Source organism: Zea mays, chromosome 5, assembly GCF_902167145.1.
Source record: "Zea mays cultivar B73 chromosome 5, Zm-B73-REFERENCE-NAM-5.0, whole genome shotgun sequence".
NCBI classification, from domain to species: domain Eukaryota; kingdom Viridiplantae; phylum Streptophyta; class Magnoliopsida; order Poales; family Poaceae; genus Zea; species Zea mays.
In genome coordinates, this window is record NC_050100.1 from 38,308,427 (window position 1) to 38,329,751 (window position 21,325).

The window sequence follows — 21,325 nt, forward strand, 5'->3', positions numbered from 1 at the left end:
CCGAGGATCCAGCGTCTATACATGACCGAGGAATCCGCGAAACAGATGACGTGGCACAAAAATGGAAAACTATACAACTTGACAAGATGGTGCACGCATCCGATGGTGAAGCATAGAAACACTTTGATGCCATTCACCGTGAGAAAGCCGAAGAGGCTCGTAATGTACGTGTTGCACTGGCCACAGATGGGTTCAATCCCTATGGAATGAGCGTTGCCCCGTACACATGTTGGCCCGTGTTTGTTATCCCAATCAATCTGCCCCCCCCCCCCCCGTGTGTGCTTTCAAAGGCAGAATATATTCGTGTTGTTGATAATTCTCGGATACCCGGAGAATAAAATGGGCGTGTACATGGAGCCTTTGATCGATGAATTGGTACGTGCTTGGGAGGAAGGGGTATGGACGTATGACCGAGCTACAAAGACAAACTTCAAAATGCATGTTTGGTACCAGTACTCCATGCATGACTTACCGACGTATGGGCTATTCTACGCCTGGTGTGTTCACGGTAAGTTCCCATGCCCAGTTTGCAAGGAAGCTCTTAGGTTCATTTGGTTGAAAAATGGTGGCAAATATTCGTCCTTCGATAAACATCAACAATTTCTCCCTCCTGACCATCCATTCTGCCTAGACATCAAGAACTTTACGAAAGATGTCGTAGTGACAGACCGTTCACCTGCAACGATGACAGGTGCCGAAATTCGTCAATAGATAGATGGGCTCGTGGCCAATATAGAAGGTGGTTTTGTGGGATATGATGAGCAGCATATGTGGACACATAAGTCGGGCTTGACTCGGTGCCCCTATTATGATGACCTGCTCCTTCCACACAACATTGACGTGATGCACACTGAAAAAATGTTGTCGAGGCACTTTGGGCAACAATTATGGACATTCCTGATAAGTCAAAGGATAACGTAAAGGCAAGAGTAGATCTGGCAGCGTTATGTGATAGACCAAACCAAGAGATGAAGCCGCCAAGTGGTGGAAAGACATGGAGAAGGCCTAAGGCCGATTTCATCCTAAGCAGGGTCTAGAGGAAGGAAGTACTTTAGTGGATCAAGATGTTGACGTTCCCTGATGGCTATGCAGCTAACCTGAGTAGGGGGTGAACTTATCTACTCTACGAGTCTTAGGGATGAAGAGTCATGACTTCTAAAGATAGATTGAATGGTTTCTTCCTGCGATGGTTCAAGGCTATGTCCCTGAGCATGTCTGGCTAGCACTTTTAGAGTTGAGCTATTTCTTCCCTCAGCTTTGTGCAAAAGAGTTATCTTGGACCATGGTTGCAGACTTGGAAAGATTGGCACCCGTGTTACTGTGTAAGGTTGAGAAGATATTTCCACCCGGCTTCTTCAATCCAATGCAGCATTTCATTCTTCATCTCCCCTATGAGGCACGAATGGGGGGCCCGTGCAGGGACATTGGTGCTATCCAATCAAGAGATGTCTAAAGACTATTCGAAAGAAATATAGAAATAAATGCAAAATCGAGGCTTCCATTGCAGCGACATACATTCTAGAGGAGGTGTTAAACTTCACAACAACTTACTATGGTGACAAACTATCGAGCGTGCATAATCCACCCCCTCGTTACAATTATGGCAGAAATGAATAGAACCTCAACATATTTCGAGGCCAACTCGGAAACGCAAGTGGCTCGATGACCAAGACCCTAACACATGAAGAGTGGTGGCATATCATGCTATATGTATTGACCAACCTTGAAGAGGTGACGCCATACATGGAACAATTTCTTCATGAATTCTGGCATCGATCAAGGGACCCAACTCCATAGAAATATGATACTCTTCGGCGTCCCATACTTCGGGACAAGCGGCTACTGATTCGGTCGGATGGGGAGAGGCATGTAACTTTATGTTCTTCATTCTTGTTCATATTATGTGTTCAAAATCGTAATATGAACTAATACTTTTTATTTATCACTTGGATAGGTCTTGGACGGTTGTGGAGAATGCTGGGGGTCATCGCCGCAACCCCAATGGCATCCTTGGCCTGCTGTGCAGGGAATACTTCCCTAGACTTGTTGAATACGCCGGATTGACGGACCCAGCCTACACCTTCGACCACTACGCCGTCGCCCCCGATGCTATAGACCGGGACGATCGGGAATTCAATAACAAGGCGGAGCGGGTGAAGCAAGAGTTGTGGGTAAGTCTTAATATAATGTAAAATATGTCGCATTCGTTGCACATTCTTGAAATTATGTATGGATACATTATTTTTATATGCAGGATTTCTTCATATGCGAGGCTGGATACAAGGCTAGGGCGGATGTGGTGGCCACCACGAGCTATAAGAAGCTCATCGTGGACATGCACTATGAGGCCCAAATACAGGCCATCGTCAGCTACCACGGCTCCATCCTTGGGAAGAAGGTGACCAAGCAGCAAGCCCGAACCATATCATTGACCAGGGACCAGTACCTGCAGGTAAAGTCATGCATGTTTGGTACCAGTACTCCATGCATGAATTTAATTTTATCTTCTGATATGCAGTGTACGTATTTACTTTGTAGATGATTCCATATTGGTACGCCGCACATTCTCTATGCTGGGAGCAGATGGTGGATAGGTGATGCTCACCTGAGTGGGACGAGGCGCACAACACTAGCTGAGAACAGCGTCTGATGATGCAAGGTCCCTCCCACCACCAAGGCAGCCATAGCCTAGGCCAATATGCAGAAGCATGGGTACGCCCTCTTTTTTATTTAGGTATATAGCACTGGATTAGATATTATTTCTAACTATCTCGTTGGTTTTCTTGCAGTCAGCGTCACATGGTGGCCAGCCTTGCTCCATCTTCTTGGCCTATGCTATGGCCCATAAGGGCAAGGCGACGTTTGACATCACCTACAACCCGGATGACAGGCCCGAGGCGTACAGCAACCCCATCGTCTACAGCCGTCTTCATGACTACATCGCCATGGCGCAGGAGGTCCATGGCCCAGAATACGATCCGAGGACCGAGCAGATCGACCCTGATGTGCTCATGAGGGTCAGAGGAGACAAGAGACATGGCGGTACTAGATTGTCGATGGGGCAATCGACTCGTCGTCCACTCCCACTCTGTCTCAGGTGCGAGCAAAGAGCACGTGCTCGAGTCTAGCCATACGACCTCGGCACGACAGCTCACAGCATCGCATACAGCAACTCGAGGTTAGTGCTTTTATAACTCGTCATTTTTGAGTTATATACCTTCTCTTTGAGTTACTATAACATTGTCTTGGAATATTACAGGTCCAGCTAGAAGAAGAGAGGAGGGAATACCAAGAGATGGAGGCGAGGATGGAGGCGAAGGGGGAGTCCCGCCTGGCAGATCAGTAGAGGATGGCGGAGATATTTCAATACATGTAGAGCCTTGGCGCCGCACAGGGTTTCGCTCCGCCACCTCCATTGTTCCCTACAATTGACCCTACACTGTTCCATACTCTTGTGAGTATCAAAATTGTAGTTAGATGTTGGTAATGCATTTGGTATAACACATACAATCTCTTCTCTGTGCAGGGCCAATCTGGGGCGGCATCCAACAACCCTCATGGATCACGTGGCCCATCGCCGCACCACTCCAGCCGCCCACCTCGATGAGAGTTACGTTCTTAGTGTTGAGACTTCAGAACTTGTGTTGAATACTTATGTTTGTGTTGGATACTTATGTCAGAGCTTGACACTTATGAGACTTATGGTCTTGATACTATTGTTTGTGTTGAGAACTTGGATATTTATGTTTGTGTTCGATATTTATGTCTGTGATGATATATGTGATATATATATATGTGGTGTATATGTGGTATCTTTTGTTTCTTTGGATGGAATAGAAAAAACAAATAAAAAGGTGTATACTGGTCACTTGCCGAGTGTTACACTCGGCAAAGAGGTGCTTTGCCGAGTGTCATGGCCATAACACTCGGCAAAGAACCAATACCTGGGCACTGGTATAGCTTCTTTACCGAATGTTGTGGCCCTGACACTTGGTAAAGAGGCCAGCTTTGCCGAGTGCCTCCTAGAGCACTCGGCAATGAACCTGACTAATGGGACCCGCAGGTGGATCCTTTGCCGAGTGCTGGTCTGTAGACACTCGGCAAAGGCGCCGTCTCCGTCACATAGGTGTCATGACGGTCGCTTTTCTTTGCTGACTACCGACTGGCACTCGGCAAAGTCTTTGCCGAGTGCCCGATAAAAAGTACTCGGCAAAGAAGCCTTTGCCGATGTACTATTCGTCGAGCCCTCTTTGTCGAGTGCGACACTCGGCAAAGACTCTACCGAGTATTTTTAGGGTTTGCCGAGTGCTTCAGGCACTCGGCAAAGCGTCCGATTCCGGTAGTGCATAAGCCGGTCCCACCTATTTATTTTTCCTGGTAACTAAAACCATCAGTAAAAATTTGTGTATACCGCCAGCTTAGAGCTCTTTTCTACTAGTGGAACAAACAAGAACTAATCTACAGACGGGTGTCTTTGGTGTGGGGCTTTTGGCTAGCCTAGTTTTTCGGCCAGACACGACTAACGACCTTATCCTTGTGTCCAATATACGCTCCTACAACTTTCTTCCTCCTAATGCAATACAGACGTTGGCATAACTTCCGTTTCGACCTCCTCACTATATTGTCTATTGCGCTCACCAACAGCGGATGCCTAGACTGGCCGTGCTATGGCTCCACCGCTGTGTGAGTTGATTACTGAAGCTTCCAATGTTTTAATCTAATTGTGCAATGGGAAATAGTGACATAGAATGCCATGATTGTGACATCTGCTTATCATGGTCTAGCTACTAAGGCTTTAATTTGGCACTCTTTAACATGATGACAAAAGATAGGTTTAACCCAGATCATGCAATGCTCTGAGTGTGTCTGTCTGCTTATGCACACAAAGGGTATCTACATTAAGCCCTCTTCTGCCTAAGGTGTGGTGCCACATGTTCCATGTCATGTGTCGCAGCCAACCAAAAAGGATCTTAGTTTTTTCATTTTTTGAGATTTTAATGCTCCTGTCTTAGGGACTAGGTTTATATCCTGTAATTTTTTAAATTTTACTAAAATTTACTGAAACATGGTTGTCATCTTTTCAGGTAAACCTAGTAGAATCTTCATCTAGTTTTTGATTTGGTAAATTTAGGATCAGTTAGGTTCAATTTGAGATTGTAGTTGTTTAATTGAGGGGGAGAGGGGCATCGATGTAGGCATCCATCATGGTGCAGGCCATGCCTACGAGGCCTGAAGTCACGAGTACGCTAGTAAGACCTCGCTGCCACCATCCTCACAAGCTGCTTAGAACTTTCGGATGCTCATTGTAAAGGTTTGGAACATGTTTTAACAACTATCACATTTTAACAAGATCTAGCTATGTGATATATAGAAACCGTAGCAACACACGTGCATCTAACTAGTAAGTGATTTAGTATGAGATCGTTGAGGAGAATATTAGGTTTATCTCATTCGATTCGATAAGTGATTTAATATGAGATCATTGAGGAGAATATTAGGTTTATCTCATTCGATTCGATCAAAGGACTAAACTTCTATGTCCTGATCAGGCTCAACCTTATGAGATCAAAGAACTGTCTGCAAGTTGATCTTTTGACATTGCAGACAAGCCAAGTTCAAGCTTCGGATATCCTATGTTGTCCATTATTTCTCGGCAGACATGTATTTCTTTACTGTCTGGTAGAAAGTAAAGGAAGTCATCTTCATCATTTCCACCATATAGCAAGGACCCTCGGGGGTATTTTAGATCCTTGGCATAATGTTGCACTTCAGCAATCTGCTCTTCTGTTAGTTGCTTTCCTAAAGCATGTCGAACGATATACTCCAAGTCACCGTGAGAAGGTGCTTCGGGGAGCAGGCACTGAAGGTTTCTCTCGAAGGCTCTTGTCGGAGGGAAAATCCTCCGGCCGGGAGGCGGAATGCACCCACCCTAATCCTAAGATGAGGAGGGGGCCTAAGCGTTTGCCTGTTTGGTGAATTGTCGATGAACACAAGAACACTCGAGGGTTTATAGTGGTTTAGGCCGCAGGAGCGTAATACCCTACCTCCACTATCTGTGAGTCGTATTGAGTGTGTCCCTTGTAACGCTGTGTGCCTTCCCTTTTATAGTTTAAGGGAGGCACATACAAGGATGCTAAGCCCCGACATGCGGGCCCAGGAGCATAATGGAAGAAATACATTATGTGAATAATTAATGCTGACAGCACACCAAGATCTTTACTGGACGCTATGTTGCTCCCTCTGTCTTAGTAACGCATGAGTAATCAGCGGGAGTCATGATGACTGCAGTCCATGCAACATTGATAGGCAGTAACCCTTTTCTTGGCAACACACGAGTAATGGTGAGTCATTGCCCTTGCTATGGTAACATGTGAGTAACTGCACGACCCACGCAACGTGGACTGGGCGCGCCGCCTGTCACTGGAATGGACAGACGCATGTCTTATCCGTAATGAATGCGAAGACACGCGTAGCCCAGAGGCTTTATGCCAGGCTCCGCCTTTTGGCTTACACCGCGCGTAGTAGGCCACGTGGCAGCATCGGGTCTCAGCTTGGGCGGGGAGCAGGAGTGTATGTGATAAGGTGCGGATCCCACCAGATTAGGACTGGACACGTGTTGGCTCTGGACCCCCGCCTGGGTCCTGATTAAGGCCTGGGTATGTTCTGTCCTGGAACCCTAGGACCCCACTGTGGGCGGCCCGGACCCCATACGGGGGTCTGGATCCCATTCTAGGGGTCCGGTTCACACACGTGGGGGTCCTAGACCAAACTTGGAGGCCTGGACTGTATATACAGGGGTCCGGCACCTTCCCATGGGGGTCCGGACTCACTGGTGATACCTCAGAGTATGTCACTTTCTCTGGACACATGGTGGCAGCGGACCCGCCCATGTGGTGGGGTCAGGTGCTGTTGCTGGCCCAGAGTAGTCACCCGAGGCTGGGGCGAGTCATGGCCTGGTCCCACATACAGCTCTTTTACCACGCGACTATAAATAACCACGTGGGTACTGTGTCTTTATATAGTAGTAAGGGGTACCCTAGTTTCAGGGTACCGACAGTGGCCCCCGGGCCTGCCTCAGGGGAGGATGCGAGCCTGCAGGTGGGGCCAAAGCTTGCACCTTGCCTCAACATGGCCTGATTGGTGATTGGCGCGCTGTTTTAGCACGTCTGCTAATGCGCCCACTGTCAATCCACCTTTGGTCACGTCAACTGCCATATCTGTCTCCGCGGCTGACTGACCCACGGCCCCATGCCTGGTGGTTTCGTCGGGCAATGTGCGGGGTGCCCCGTTGTCGCTGCATTGGTTTTAAAGATTACTTTTTGTCTTCTGCAGCGGCCCCAAAGAGGCGCGCTATCGCGTGCGGCGGTTCGCTCTTTCCGCACCCGAAATCCGGCACACAAACTATATGACTTGTGGACCCGGGCCCCCGTGTCAGAGACTGGGCTGCTTGGGTCCTAGGTGCCCGTCGAACGGGATTTCCTGCGGTGATTTAGGGGTACGCGGAAGGGTTTCCCTGAACAAGGATTCAGGTTTCCTTGAAAAAGGATTCACCCCGCGTGCAGCAGTTACCTTTTCGCATTTTCTCCCAACCGGCTACGCCCCTTTGCCTTCGTGCTCCTCTGTTCCATGCATGTGCCGCCGCACACGCCATGGCTTCGCTTGGTCATCCTAGCCGCTTTCAGTCTAAGGAAGCGCTTAATCTGGTGCGTGGCCTGCTTGGGTGGAGCGCGCCAGGGCTCGCCGGAAGAATCCGTGCCGGCGTTGCCCCCCTTGGCAATCTCGCCGTCGGGGAGTTTGTGTTGTTCACCTCCTACATCTCTTGCGGGTTGGCGCTGCCGATTTCGCCCTTCTTCCTGCTACTGCTGGAGGAGTTCGGGCTTCAACTTCAACACCTCACTCCCCACTCCATCCTCCAGGCAGCAATCTTCGTCCACCTCTGCGAGATGTTCATAGGTGTGGCTCCCTGCACTTCCCTCTTCCACTATTTCTTCGTTCTGGTCAGGTCTGGGAAGACTAAGGTCCACATTGGTGCCTACTACTTTCAGAAAAGGCCAGATCCAGCCATAGTCTACATCCCCACCTTTGGTGGTGCGAGGTGGGAAAACTGGCGCAACGACTGGGTGATTGCCAGCACCGAGGCCAACGACCGCCTCATCCTACCAAGCAATGGACCATCACTCGACCGCAAGCAATGGAGGACCAAGCCATCCCTCTCGCCAGAGTTCCTGCCTGTATTGGACAGGATCAAGGTCTTGGCCACAGGCGGTCTGACATCAATGCACGTGGTCGGCGATCTCCTGGAGCGCTGGATCATGCCGCTGTAGAGGAGGCCACGCCTGTGCTGCTAGTTCACTAGCCCGAACGACATCTGCAGGATCCAGCGCGGGCCAGGTACTGATCTGTCCTGGGACGAGCTGGAACTCCTGGTGGGGGGGATTACTGGGGAGACTTTTGTCCCTGAATCCCTGATACTCCCCCAGGACATTACGGCGCTCTGTGATGACCCAGGCCTAAGGACGGCGATCCTAGCCACGTTGCCGACCCTTGATGACAGCAGCGTGGCGGTTCGCCAGACTGGCGGCCGAGACCCTCTCCGCAGGATCTAGATTCCTGGCGTACCGGCTGGGGGTCCCTAGCCTGTCAATGTGGCTCCCAGCGCCAATCCTGTCATGGCCCCCAACCCCTTGGACAAGGGCAAAGGGGCTGCAAGCAGTGCCTCCGCCCTAGGCAGCTCCGGAGGGTCGGGGGAGGAGAGGCGACGCAGGCTGCATCGTGCTGACGGGTCGCTCGTTCCGGAGTCGCCGCCCAAAAACCACCTCCATCTCCTCCGGAGCAGGCAGGGGGATGGAGCTGGACACACCTTCTGTGGCACCCCCAGTGGTGGGAGTGGGTGCAGATCCCCCAGCTGGGACCTTCTCCACCGATACGTTGCCGCCTGACGCTGGCGCCACTGCCGCCGGATCCCCAGCTAGGGCATGGGAGGTCGGTGGTGCTGTCTTGGCAGCAGCTGGGAGCGGACCGCCGGCACCACCTTCAGCGGATCCCGGCTGCTGAGAGCTAGACCCATCGGTGGGCCTGGTATCTGGCGGAGGAGGAGTGGCCTTGGGAGTAGCGAAGCAAGAAGTCCTAGCAAACAGATGATAAGTTAAGACTTGTCGGCATAATGATTAGGCACATGGAAAAAGGAACTACACTTACTTGGGGCCCTGGACTTTCCAGTGACCCTAGAAGCGGGGCGATCTCCGCTCCTGCTACTGTTGTGGCTGCTGCTGCTGAGGTCGCTGTTGCTGCCCCTCCTCCTCCTGCTGCTGCTGCTGGTGCTCCTAGGGGTGGTCACCCCCGGATGGTGGTGGTGGTCACCCCCTACCTGGCGTGCCAAATGTCGGAGGGAAAATCCTCCGGCCGGGTAGCGGAATGCACCCGCCCTAATCCTAAGATGAGGAGGGGGCCTAAGCGGTTGCCTGTTTGGTGAATTCAGGATGAACACAAGAACACTCGAGGAATTATAGTGGTTCAGTCTACAGGAGCATAATACCCTACCTTCATTGTCTATAAGTTGTATTGAGCGTCTAGTGGGGCTCAGTGAAGACCGGAGCCCTGGGCCCCGCAGGTGTGGGGTCCGAATCGGGATCCAGACCCCTAGGAGCGCTCGGGGGAGGGGTCCATTCCACAATGAAGTCAGCCAGAACCTGGCTCTTGACAGCATGGCAAGGAGCCACCTGTCTGGGTAACTCTGTTCTGCGGTGTCGAGTGCCATGCATGACCCTCGGCAGCTCTGGCACATTTGTCGGCCAGAGCAAAGAGCGTAGTGACAGTTTCCACGTCATGCTTCGCCAATTTCTCCAACATCTTCTCATCACGCACCCCCTGTCAGAAAGTAGTGATAATGGAGGCATCGGAGACACGAGGTATAGTCCCTCGTACCTTGGTGAAGCGGGAGATGAAAGCCCGGAGAGTCTCTCCAGGTTCCTGCCTTACGGCATGGAGATGAGCCTCCACACCATGCTGCTGATAAGCACTGGCGAAGTTCGCTGTGAACCGTGCACAGAGCTCTTCCCAGGAGTAGATGGACCCCGGGGTGAGGTTCATGAGCCAGGTCTGGGCTGGCCCGGTCAAGGCTACATGGAAGTAGCTTGCCATTACAGCAGTGTTTCCACCAGCTGCCGTAATGGCGGTGACGTAGACCTGCAAGAATTCCGACGGGTTTGACGTACCGTCGTACTTCTCCGGTAGGTGTGGCCGGAACTTGGGTGGCCAAGTCGCCGCGCGGAGGTGATCCGCTAGTGCGGCACAACCCACACCGACCAATGGAACACCCGCCTGAATTCGGGCACCCCTTGGAGTTTGCAGCGCAACTGGAGCGAAGTCTTGGCCGAGGTCGCGACCCTCGAAATTTTGCCGACGCTCACGCGCCGTCTCCAGAGAGACTCGAGCATCCTCGCCCGCACGCCTACGGTTGAGTTCTGCCCGCAGGTTGTCAGCCCTCTCTAGAGAGATTCGAGCATCCTCACCCGCACGCCTACGGTTTAGCTCTGCCCGCAGGTCGTCAGTCCGTGCACCCCTCACTGAGGGTGAGCGCACAGACGCCGATGCCTCGCGTTGATGCCAGAATGATCGAAGCCTGGGTCTGGCCGAGCCAGAATGCGCCATGCCTAGGAGACAGTCAACATCTTCATGCCACTACCTCATGGCCCCTGACGAGGCCGTGGAACTTGGAGGGTTGCGTAGCAACTCCCTGACTGCAGACAACGCCCCACCAGGAGCAACCCTCGACGGAGCCCTGGATGTCTACGCAGGCGTGCCCAACAGCAACACCAGGCGCAGGGCGGTTAGAGCCTCGTGGCATGGAAGATGTTGCCTCTTCCTCCATCAGGAAGCCCTCGGGAGACAAGTCATGGTGCTCAACGATCTGAACCATCATGTCGAGCAAGAAAACAGGCGAAAAACCCAAGGCCAGGTCCCCTACATGGCGCGCCAAATGTCGGAGGGAAAATCCTCCGGCCGGGTGGCGGAATGCACCCGCCCTAATCCTAAGATGAGGAGGGGGCCTAAGCGTTTTCCTGTTTGGTGAATTGTCGACGAACACAAGAACACTCGAGGGTTTATAGTGGTTCAGGCTGAAGGAGCGTAATACCCTACCTCCACTATCTGTGAGTCGTATTGAGTGTGTCTCTTGTAACGTTGTGTGCCTTCCCTTTTATAGTTTAAGGGAGGCACATACAAGGATGCTGAGCCTCGACATGCGGGCCCAGCAGCATAATGGAAGAAATACATTATGTGAATAATTAATGCTGACAGCACACCAAGATCTTTACTGGACGCTGTGTTGCTCCCTCTGTCTTAGTAACGCATGAGTAATCAGCGGGAGTCATGATGACTGCACTCCATGCAGCATTGATAGGCAGTAACCCTTTTCTTGGCAACACACGAGTAATGGTGAGTCATTGCCCTCGCTATGGTAACGTGTGAGTAACTGCATGGCCCACGCAACGTGGAGTGGGTGCGCCGCGTGTCACTGGAATGGACAGACACATGTCTTATCCGTAATGAATGCAAAGACACGCGTAGCCCAGAGGCTTTATGCTAGGCTCCGCCCGTTGGCTTACACCACGCATAGTAGGCCACGTGGCAGCATCGGGTCTCTGCCTGGGCGGGGAGCAGGAGTGTATGTGATAAGGTGCAGATCCCACCAGATCAGGTCTGGACATGTGTCGGCTCTGGACCTCCGCCTGGGTCCTGATTAAGGCTCGGGTATGTTCTGTCCTGGAACCCTGGGACCCCACTTTGGGCGGCCCGGACCCCATACGGGGGGTCCAGATCCCATTCTAGGGGTCCGGTTCGCACACATGGGGGTCCTAGACCAAACTTGGAGGCCCGGACCATATATACAGGGGTCTAGCACCTTCCCATGGGGGTCCAGACTCACTGGTGAAACCTTAGAGTATGTCACTTTCTCTGGACACGTGGTGGCAGCGGACCGCCCATGTGGTGGGGTCAGGTGCTGTTGCTGGCCTAGAGTAGTCGCCCGAGGCTGGGGCGAGTCATGGCCTAGTCCCACATACAGCTCTTTTACCACGCGACTATGGGTACTGCATCTTTATACAGTAGTAAGGGGTACCCTAGTTTTAGGGTACCGACAGCTCTCTTCCATAAGATTTTCTGGTATGACTTCCGAAGGACCCGCTTCAGCGTGGGCAGAGGTACTAGCAGTAATCATTTTGGAACTTCTTCAGTTTTTACTCCCAGAAGCTTTGGCGGAAGAAGAAGGTAGCGCCTTCACAGATTCTAGAACAGCTTCCAAAATGCTTGCCATCCTCCTTTTTCTCAGAGTGCCTGTGGTAGTTGGTAGCTTCGGCAATATTGTTACTTTCATATTCGTCTGCTCTGGTACTTTTTCTGTTACTGGCTCTGGCTCTCTGGTCAGGTCTGCAATAATTCCAATAGGCACAACAGGAATAGCCTCTATGGACGGGGGGTTGTTTCCACCCTTTCACTTAGCTTCGGCACATCGATTGTCTCAATGCGTCTAGGTCGGCGCAACAAAACTTTGATCTTCTTCGACCCTGACACACCAGTAGATGTCGAGGTAGTGGCTTTCCTTTTCCTCCCTTGCTTCCACGTGGGATAGCAGTAGTCTAGGTATACGAACTTGATAACATCAAACACCCTATTCAATCTCTTCTTGCCGCAGGCACCGAAGGTAGTTGTCATAGCTTCGTCTTCTGCCTTCGAATACGCTCCAAGTATCTCATCACTTGTTGCTTCTACGACATCCAACCAATCATCATTTGGCTCATCAAAGTGATTCTTGAACTGAAATGTGTACTTCAGATAAACTAGGCCACCCTAGCTGGAGCCAGCGGTGCCCTCCTTCGTCATTTCCCACTCGCTCGCAAGAGGACATACTTTGTATGCAACATGCTCTTGAACTAAGTCTCTTGTGCCAATATAGGTGCACACTATGTTGAAAGCCGCCTGGCACGCTTGCACATCATTCCCAAGTGCAGTGGGTGGCCTCCTAATGCCGAAGTGAGACCATATAGGGCGTTGAATAATCCCTTTCACATCCTCCCTTTGACTTAGGTCATTTTTCACGTAAAACCATTCCTGCATCTAAGAGCCTGGCCACCTCTTCCGAAACATGGGCACAGGATAACTCGCCTCAGATCGAGGCACGAAGCTGTAACAACCAAAATTATTATGATACTGTTCCTTTCCACTTGCCTTCGTCTCATAAGACAACTCATGAATATTGCAAAAGCATCTTGCATCCGGTTCCAGTCCTTGGCTCCTCATGGCCCAGATAAAACCCCCACTTTAATAAGAGCTTCGAGGGTAATCTGATGAAGGTATATCTCAAATGTCTTCAAAACATCGACTAGCATCTTATGAAGTAGGAAACAAAGCCTAGCCTTCATGAAGCTCCTGAAGACTACCACTTCATCGCTTTCTGGCAGCGGAACGGTGTCCTCTCCCCCAGCCCTCACTATAGACACATCATGAAAATATTTCCCTTCATCGATTCAATTTGTCCTTGCACTACAGGAAACTAGTTAAAGAATGTGGGTGAAAAACCGTCGAACTTAATGTAATAAGCCGACAAACTTACAGTAAGAACGTGGGTTTACCGACGAATATAGCCGATGGCGATTTTTGGACGAACTTATAGAAGTAAGTTCGACAGCCCTGACGAACTTAACATTAAGAACGTGGGTACCGTCGAACTTAACAATAAGAACGTGGGTACCGTCAAACTTAACAATAAGAACGTGCGTTACTAAGTTCGACGGGGGCCATCGAGTTTGTTCTCATAAGTTCGACGGTACCCACGTTCTTATTGTTAAGTTCGACGGGGCCACGTGGCCGTCGAACTTATCTGGCCTGCGTGGGCTGCACATTATGTTCGACGGTACCCACGTTCTTAACATTAAGAACATGGGTACCCATGTTCTTATCCCTTTTCCAGAAAAAATAAAAATACAGAAATGAAAAATTAGACAAACATAAAATCACATGGAACACAGAATATCATATACAATATATATTTCAGACACATGGATATATGTTCATATCACAAATTCACACAAGTCCAAATACATAAGTTCACAAATTCACATAAGTCCAAATACATAAGTTCACAAATTCACATAAGTTCACATCCATAGTTCACATTTTTAGTTCACAAGTTCAAACATTAGCTCCATCGCTCTCGATTAGGACATCGGATTGTTGTTCGTAGCTCCACCACTAGAATTGAGACATCTATCCGCAAAGTCATCGTGAGGGGGAGGAGTCACTTGATGAGAGCTGGAATCCTACAAAATAAACCAAAATTCTCATAAATATACAACTGACATTAAATCACATATACACAAAGATATAGAAAAGTATGATAAACACAAAATGTGGCTTCCAAGAAGATCACAAAATGTTGGCATTAAATCATATGTACACTAAGATATAGGAAAGCATGATAAACACAAAATGTGGCTTCCAAGAAGATCACAAAATGACATGTACACCAAGATATAGGAAAGCATGATAAACATCTATCCTAGCCTAAAGTGCTGGCATCACAAGAAACAAGCAGCAGTGGAGTAGTCCCAAAAAAAGAAGGCCAATTTGCAGCCACTGGATTTGTGTGAGTGCTCTTCTAATGGTTGTTTTAATAATAGTTCCTATTGAGATCATCGCATCATTGAGGAGAATGAAGAAACTCGTTCAAGACCTCTCAGTAATTGAAGCCGCACGCAGGACATCATCAAAGCTGGTAGTATTTTGCAATTTCAATCTGTGCGGCTCGCGGTGGAACTAGAAAAAATGATACAATAATGCATCGATATATCTGTATTTGTCTATCTGAATTCATATCATTCTAGGTGAGTGCCCGTGCGTTGCAATGGAACACAAATTATTCGTTAAAATGTTAACCCATAATGATTATAGTAAGAAAAACCACACATAATTTATAATCAACATCGTAGTCCTCTGCAGAGACAATGTTTGAGAGAGCTCATGCTAACAAGACAAAAAATCTAAAAGATAATTATTTATACGTAGATGTTCTTCTAATAGTATTTCACATGTCCTATGTAATGAAAACCATCAAAACAGTATATGCTAGTAAGCCCTGTGCCAAAGAAGAGTATATCTGGCACACTGAACAAAACAATGAATCATACCAGATCAGGACGAGACTCGCTTGCTCCTAGGATAGCATGTCTATTTGGTTGTGCTTCAACATCCCAAATAAGTACCTAGATGACAATGGGAAAAAGGTTGATATCATTCCAATTGTAACACATTATGCCTCACAAGAATTAAACAGCATCACAAGATATGAACATACATCCCAAATAAGTACCTGGATGACAATGGGAAAAAGGTTGCCTGCTCATCTAAAAAAAATCTAAGGGCATGTGTTTTCACCACCTGGTAGTTGCGCTAGCTCGATGAAGTCACTTGCTTCACTCGGGGATTCACCAAGATATGCTACATCATTATATTAGTTTGAACCGTGCAGAGATCGAGAAGGGTTAAATGTGCAAAACAATCTGTTTCAGATGCTTATGTAATATCGGTGAACATTTTCCAGCTAAGAAAACACGCAACAGAATCACTGTGTAGGTAGATAAATAATTTCTTAATGAAAAGCCCAGTTGAATTTAATTATATTTCATTTTACATCATAAGCATGCTTTGATTTGAACTTTGTTAGGAACCATATCAACACATGGGCACCTCGGCTAGTCATCAATCTGAGGGGGTTACTTACTGCTTTCTTTATTTTGCTTGTTATATCAGCAGCCTTTACCGAAGCAATTCTTAAACAGTGCATGGTAACACTTGACATGAGACCCTCTCCACCAGCTTTCTGAATGGCACAAACATCCCATTTGAGTTAACTATAGCAGTCATCCTCCCTCCCATTACTGCTTCTTCCTTGTATGTGGGATCAAGAACCTACACAAAAAGGCCAGTTACTCAGATGAGGATGATAATGCTTTGATGGTAATCAAAAGCACTTCAATCTCAAATATTTGGACATACCACGATGTTACCTTCACCAAAATATGCAAAAGTTACAGGTATGGGCATATGGTGTATCGTAAGAGGAAGTGGATCCATAACCTGTAAAATACATCAAATCAAAACACAAGATAGTTGCAGTGGTTAACAAAGCAGGACAAAAGGCGAGCATTAGGCCCATACTCAGTTTCACACTAAGAAAATGATGGGAGTTAGACGAATGTGCTCTTAAGGACATACTACCTCCATCCCAAGAAGGATGCAATTCTAGGTCTAATCAAAATCAAGCTACCTTAAGTTTGACTAAATTTATAGAAAATAGTATCAACATGTATGACTTCAAATAAGTATACTATAAATATATGTTTCATGGGCTCATGACAAATCTAATGGTACCTATTTAGTACAATAAACATTAATTATTAACATATTTATATAAACTCGATCAAACTTGACATACTTTAGTGCATCACTGTTCTATAATTGCATCCTTTTCAGGATGCAGGGAGTATAATTAATGAATATAATGCTATAAGGACATGCAACCACAGTTCTGGCTGATTTAGTGAGAGATTTTAGAAGCAATACCACAACAAGAAACAGTGAGCTTCCACGTCAAAATCGCCAACAATTGATGTGTGCCTCCAGGACTAGCTGCCTTGAGAGTAAAATTCTCAAGAAACCAAAGTTGAGGAGAGGCACATTTACAGGCGCTACACATTCTACAACAAAATACGCATTCTACACTGAACTACTGAATTGATTTATCAACCAAAATCATAGCCTAATTACAATGAATATATTCGTTGAGAGCTTGTGAGGAAAAGCTTACCATCCGTCAAGTGTCAGCCTTCTCAACTTATCATAACAATCAAGGAATATTAAACAAAATAAGGACAACCAGAAGAGCTGGCTGATTTAGTGAGAGATTTTAGAAGCAATACCACGGCAAGAAGCAGTAAGCTTCCACGTTAAACTCACAACAATTCCTATGTGCCTCCATGACTGGGCTGCCTTGAGAGTGAACATTCTTAAGAAACCAAAGGTGAGGACTGTGAAGAAGCTTTTCAAATTTTGAACGAGCTGACCCAGCAACAACAGCAGAAACATTAAAAGCACTGATAGCCTTCCTCATGGCATCTTCATGTGCTTCTCTCAAAGAATCCTGCAAATGCTGATAAGTCAAGAAAGTCCAAAAAGTTTGGATGAGAACATTCAGGAGCTCACTTATTAGCAACCCACCTCTTCTATATGTTTGTTATGGTCAAAAGAAGAATTGTAAGTGCCCACAGCAGAATCAAATGCCCTCTGGCATTCTGCCTCCTCCACACTCTGCATAATAAATTTTTAAAAGAATCAGATAGCTTCCACCCACAGAGAAACGCGATCTGTGAAACTATAAGCCAAAAAAACAGAAGCCACATTGCTATAAGCAATCATAATATACCTGCCATGATGAAGAGATTGTAGGGACAGCACCATTATTAATAGCATCAAGAAACGATTGTGTCAATCCAGCAAGGATGGGACCTGTCAAAGCTAATGGAGTACATATGCATCAGCTCACTTACTTACCATCAGCAAAGCTAACAGAGTACATATGTGTCGGGTACCATAATTAGGGTTACCCCCAATGCTCCTAATCACGGCTGGTAAACACCCTCTGACCAACTGACGGGCGCGGTTCAAGTCAAGGCTTCGTCTACCCAAGGGACGCGACCTCACCCGAGCCCAACCTCGGGCTGGAGCAGTAGTCCAGATGAGTTCACGCCTCGCCCGAGGGCCTCCTCAGGCAGCGGGCGCCCCCTCGGCTCTCCCGAAGCCCGGCTCGGGCAGGCTTCGTTGTGAAGCAACCTTGGCCGGACCGCCTCACCAACCGACCGCTTCGCAGGCGCATTTAATGCAGGGGACGCCTGACGCCGTATCCTGACACACGCGCCTCAGTCGGCCAGGCCGAAGTGACCACAGTCACTTCGCCCCTCTTCTTTACTGTTCGATATGACGGGAAAACTGCGCCGCCTGTCTCACTCCGACTGCCGTGCCAACTGCCCAGGCGAAGACTGACAACAAGTCACGATCAACCACCAAGTTCGGCCTCAGGCGCAACAGGAAGCTCCGCCTCGCCCGACCTCAGGCTCCAGCCTTGGGAGGAGGTCTCTGCCTCGCCCGACCTCAGGCTTCGGCCTCGGGAGGAGGTCTCCGCCTCGCCTGACCCCCGGACTCGGCCTCAACCTCGGTCTCGGGAGGAATCGCGTCCTCGCCCGACCCCGGCCTCGGCCTCAAGAGAAGTCTTCGCCTCGCCCGACCTTGGGCTCGGACCGACCGCGCCAACAGGGGATACATCATTACCCTATCTCTAGCCTGCTCAGGCTACAAGGAACAAGACCGGTGTCCCATCTGGCTTACCCCGGCGACGGGTAATGATGGTGCCCTGCGTGCACCATGACGCCGGTGGCTCTCAGCCCCTTACGGCAGCAAGGAGACGTCAGCAGGACCCTTGCCGCACTGCCAGCTGTGCTCCTACAGGACTCAGACGCTCCTCCGACGGCCACGCTATCACGTGTACAGGGCTCAAGCTCTCCCCCGACAGCCACGTTGGCATGTACACAAGGCTTAGGCATCTCTCTGTCGGACACGTTAGCGCATAGCTACACCCCCCATTGTACGTCTGGACCCTCTCCTTGCGTCTATAAAAGGAAGGTCCAGGTCCATCCTAGAGGGGGGTTCGCACGGGGGAAGGAGCGAACGAACAGGCTCCCTCTCACTCTCTCTCTCCCTCTCGCGACGTGCTTGTAACCCCTACTACGAGTGGCACCCCTGGTGCAGGATAATACAAGGCTTGTCCCACCTCTTGTGTTCCATCCCGCGCCAACCCATCTGGGCAGGGGCACGTAGCGACAATCTCACTCGTCGGTCCAGGGACCCCCGGGTCCGAAACGCCGACAATATGCATCGTTGAATAACTCATGGAAAACCAGTTCGTGTCTCTACTCAAAGTCGAAGCACCGAGCAAACCGGATTTCTACTCTAACCAATTTCTAGTGCCGTCGTTGCCTTAAGTCAAACGTAGCTACCTGTAAGTAGTCTGATTGGATCTTTGTTCTAGCTGCGCTTCTGGTGTACTACCATTAGTCCGGACGCGTCGCTAGAGGAGAGGAAGCTTCCACTGCCTGCTGGAGTGGTGGATTCTCTCGAGACAGGCAGCGAACTGACATCGATGACAGGGGAGGGGAGACAGCACAGACTGACAGCAACACCAAAACTAGTGGGTGGCTGCCAATTTGGATAAGCCAAGGATGAGTTGCCAGTGTGGGGCTCCCTACGCGTCGCCCCCTCTCGCGTGCTTCGTCGTGAGCAGTCCGTCGTTCACAGGGGGGCTCCGCCTCTGGCTGCTGCTTCATGTTCAACGTGTTCCAGGGACAGGATAACAATCCCCCAAAATGGCGAGGACCTAACAAGCAAGCTAACAATCCATCGAGCAGGAGCAGGGGAAATCATTGAACCAAAAAAACGATGGTCGGTTGGGCGTATACGGTACCCTGCTGTTCCGCTGGAAGGAGTAGCACAGCTCGGGGTCGATCTCGTCCTCCTCGAAGTCGTCGATGGTGAGGTCGAGGTCCTGGCGCTTGCTCCAGGGCACGCTCATGGTGGGCGTCTCCCCGTGGTTGCTGGTGACGCTAACCTTCCCCTCTTGGCTCATCCTTGTCGTGTCCTCATCCTCCGCCGCCTCCCCCGTCCTCCATGGAACCGACGACAGCAGCTCCTTCCGCTTCCACCCCATCCTCGTCACCTCTCTCTCCTTTCCTCTTCGGTTGCGGGAAAAGAGTGAGCTGTGAGAGAGATACTCGCGGTGGCGCGGGATAGGGATTTAGGTCTTTTTGTTAAGTTCGACGGTGTCAAGTTGGCCTACGAACTTAATTTAAGAACGTGGGTACCCACGTTCCTAATATGTTAAGTTCGACGGTTTTGGCCATGGCGCACGACTTTAAACTAAGAACATCGGTACCCACGTTCTTAACAAAACCCATGAACTTAATTCATGTAAGAACGTCGGTACTCATGTTCTTAACTAAACCCACGAACATTTATCAGTTGAAGCCGGAATGATCGAGGCTTGGGTCTGGCCGAGCCAGAATGCGCCATGCCGAGGAGACGGTCGACATCTTCGCGCCACTGCCTCATGGCCCCCGGCGAGGCCGTGGACCTTGGAGGGTTGCGTAGCAACTCCCTGGCTGCAGACAACGCCCCACCAGGAGCAGCCCTCAATGGAGCCCTGGATGTCTACGCAGGCGTGTGCTGCTGCGCAGCGTGCACAGCAGCAGCAGCAGCAGGTGCAGGGCGGTTAGAGCCTCGTGGCATGGAAGATGTTGCCTCTTCCTCCATCAGGAAGCCCTCAGGAGACAAGTCGCGGTACTCGACAATCTGAACCATCATGTCGAGCAAGAAAACAGGTGAAAAAACCCAAGGCCAGGTCCCCTACCTGGCGCGCCAAATGTCGGAGGGAAAATCCTCCGGCCGAGTGGCGGAATGCACCCGCCCTAATCCTAAGATGAGGAGGGGGCCTAAGCGTTTGCCTGTTTAGTGAATTGTCGATGAATACAAGAACACTCGAGGGTTTATAGTGGTTCAGGCCGCAGGAGCATAATACCCTACCTCCACTGTCTGTGAGTCGTATTGACTGTGTCCCTTGTAACGTTGTGTGTCTTCCCTTTTATAGTTTAAGGGAGGCACATACAAGGATGCTGAGCCCCGACATGCGGGCCCAGGAGCATAATGGAAGAAATACATTATGTGAATAATTAATGCTGACAGCACACCAAGATCTTTACGGGACACTGTGTTGCTCCCTCTATCTTAGTAACGCATGAGTAATCAGCGGGAGTCATGATGACTGCAGTCCATGCAGCATTGATAGGCAGTAACCCTTTTCTTGGTAACGCAAGAGTAATGGTGAGTCATGGCCCTCGCTATGGTAACGTGTGAGTAACTGCACGGCCCACGCAATGTGGACTGGGAGCGCCGCCTGTCACTTGAATGGACAGACACACGTCTTATCTGTAATGAATGCAAAGACGCGCGTAGCCTAGAGGCTTTATGCCAGGCTCCGCCTATTGGCTTACACCGCACGTAGTAGGCCACATGGCAGCATCGGGTCTCCGCCTAGGCAGGGAGCAGGAGTGTATGTGATAAGGTGCGGATCCCACCAGATCAGGTCTGGACATGTGTCGGCTCTGAACCCCTGCCTAGGTCCTGATTAAGACCCGGGTATGTTCTGTCCTGGAACCCTGGGACCCCA

General features: G+C 49.7%; 1 protein-coding gene across 1 annotated transcript; it reads right to left on the reverse strand.

The window, feature by feature from the left end:
• Positions 1-16,960: 16,960 nt before the first annotated feature.
• LOC103628146 (uncharacterized) lies at positions 16,961-19,810 on the reverse strand. The gene is made up of 4 exons (XM_008648406.1): positions 19,498-19,810; positions 17,477-17,568; positions 17,272-17,361; positions 16,961-17,194 (listed from the first exon to the last, which is right to left on the reverse strand). The coding sequence occupies exons 1-4, from the start codon at positions 19,808-19,810 to the stop codon at positions 16,961-16,963; spliced, it is 729 nt and encodes a 242-aa protein (XP_008646628.1).
• Positions 19,811-21,325: the final 1,515 nt, after the last annotated feature.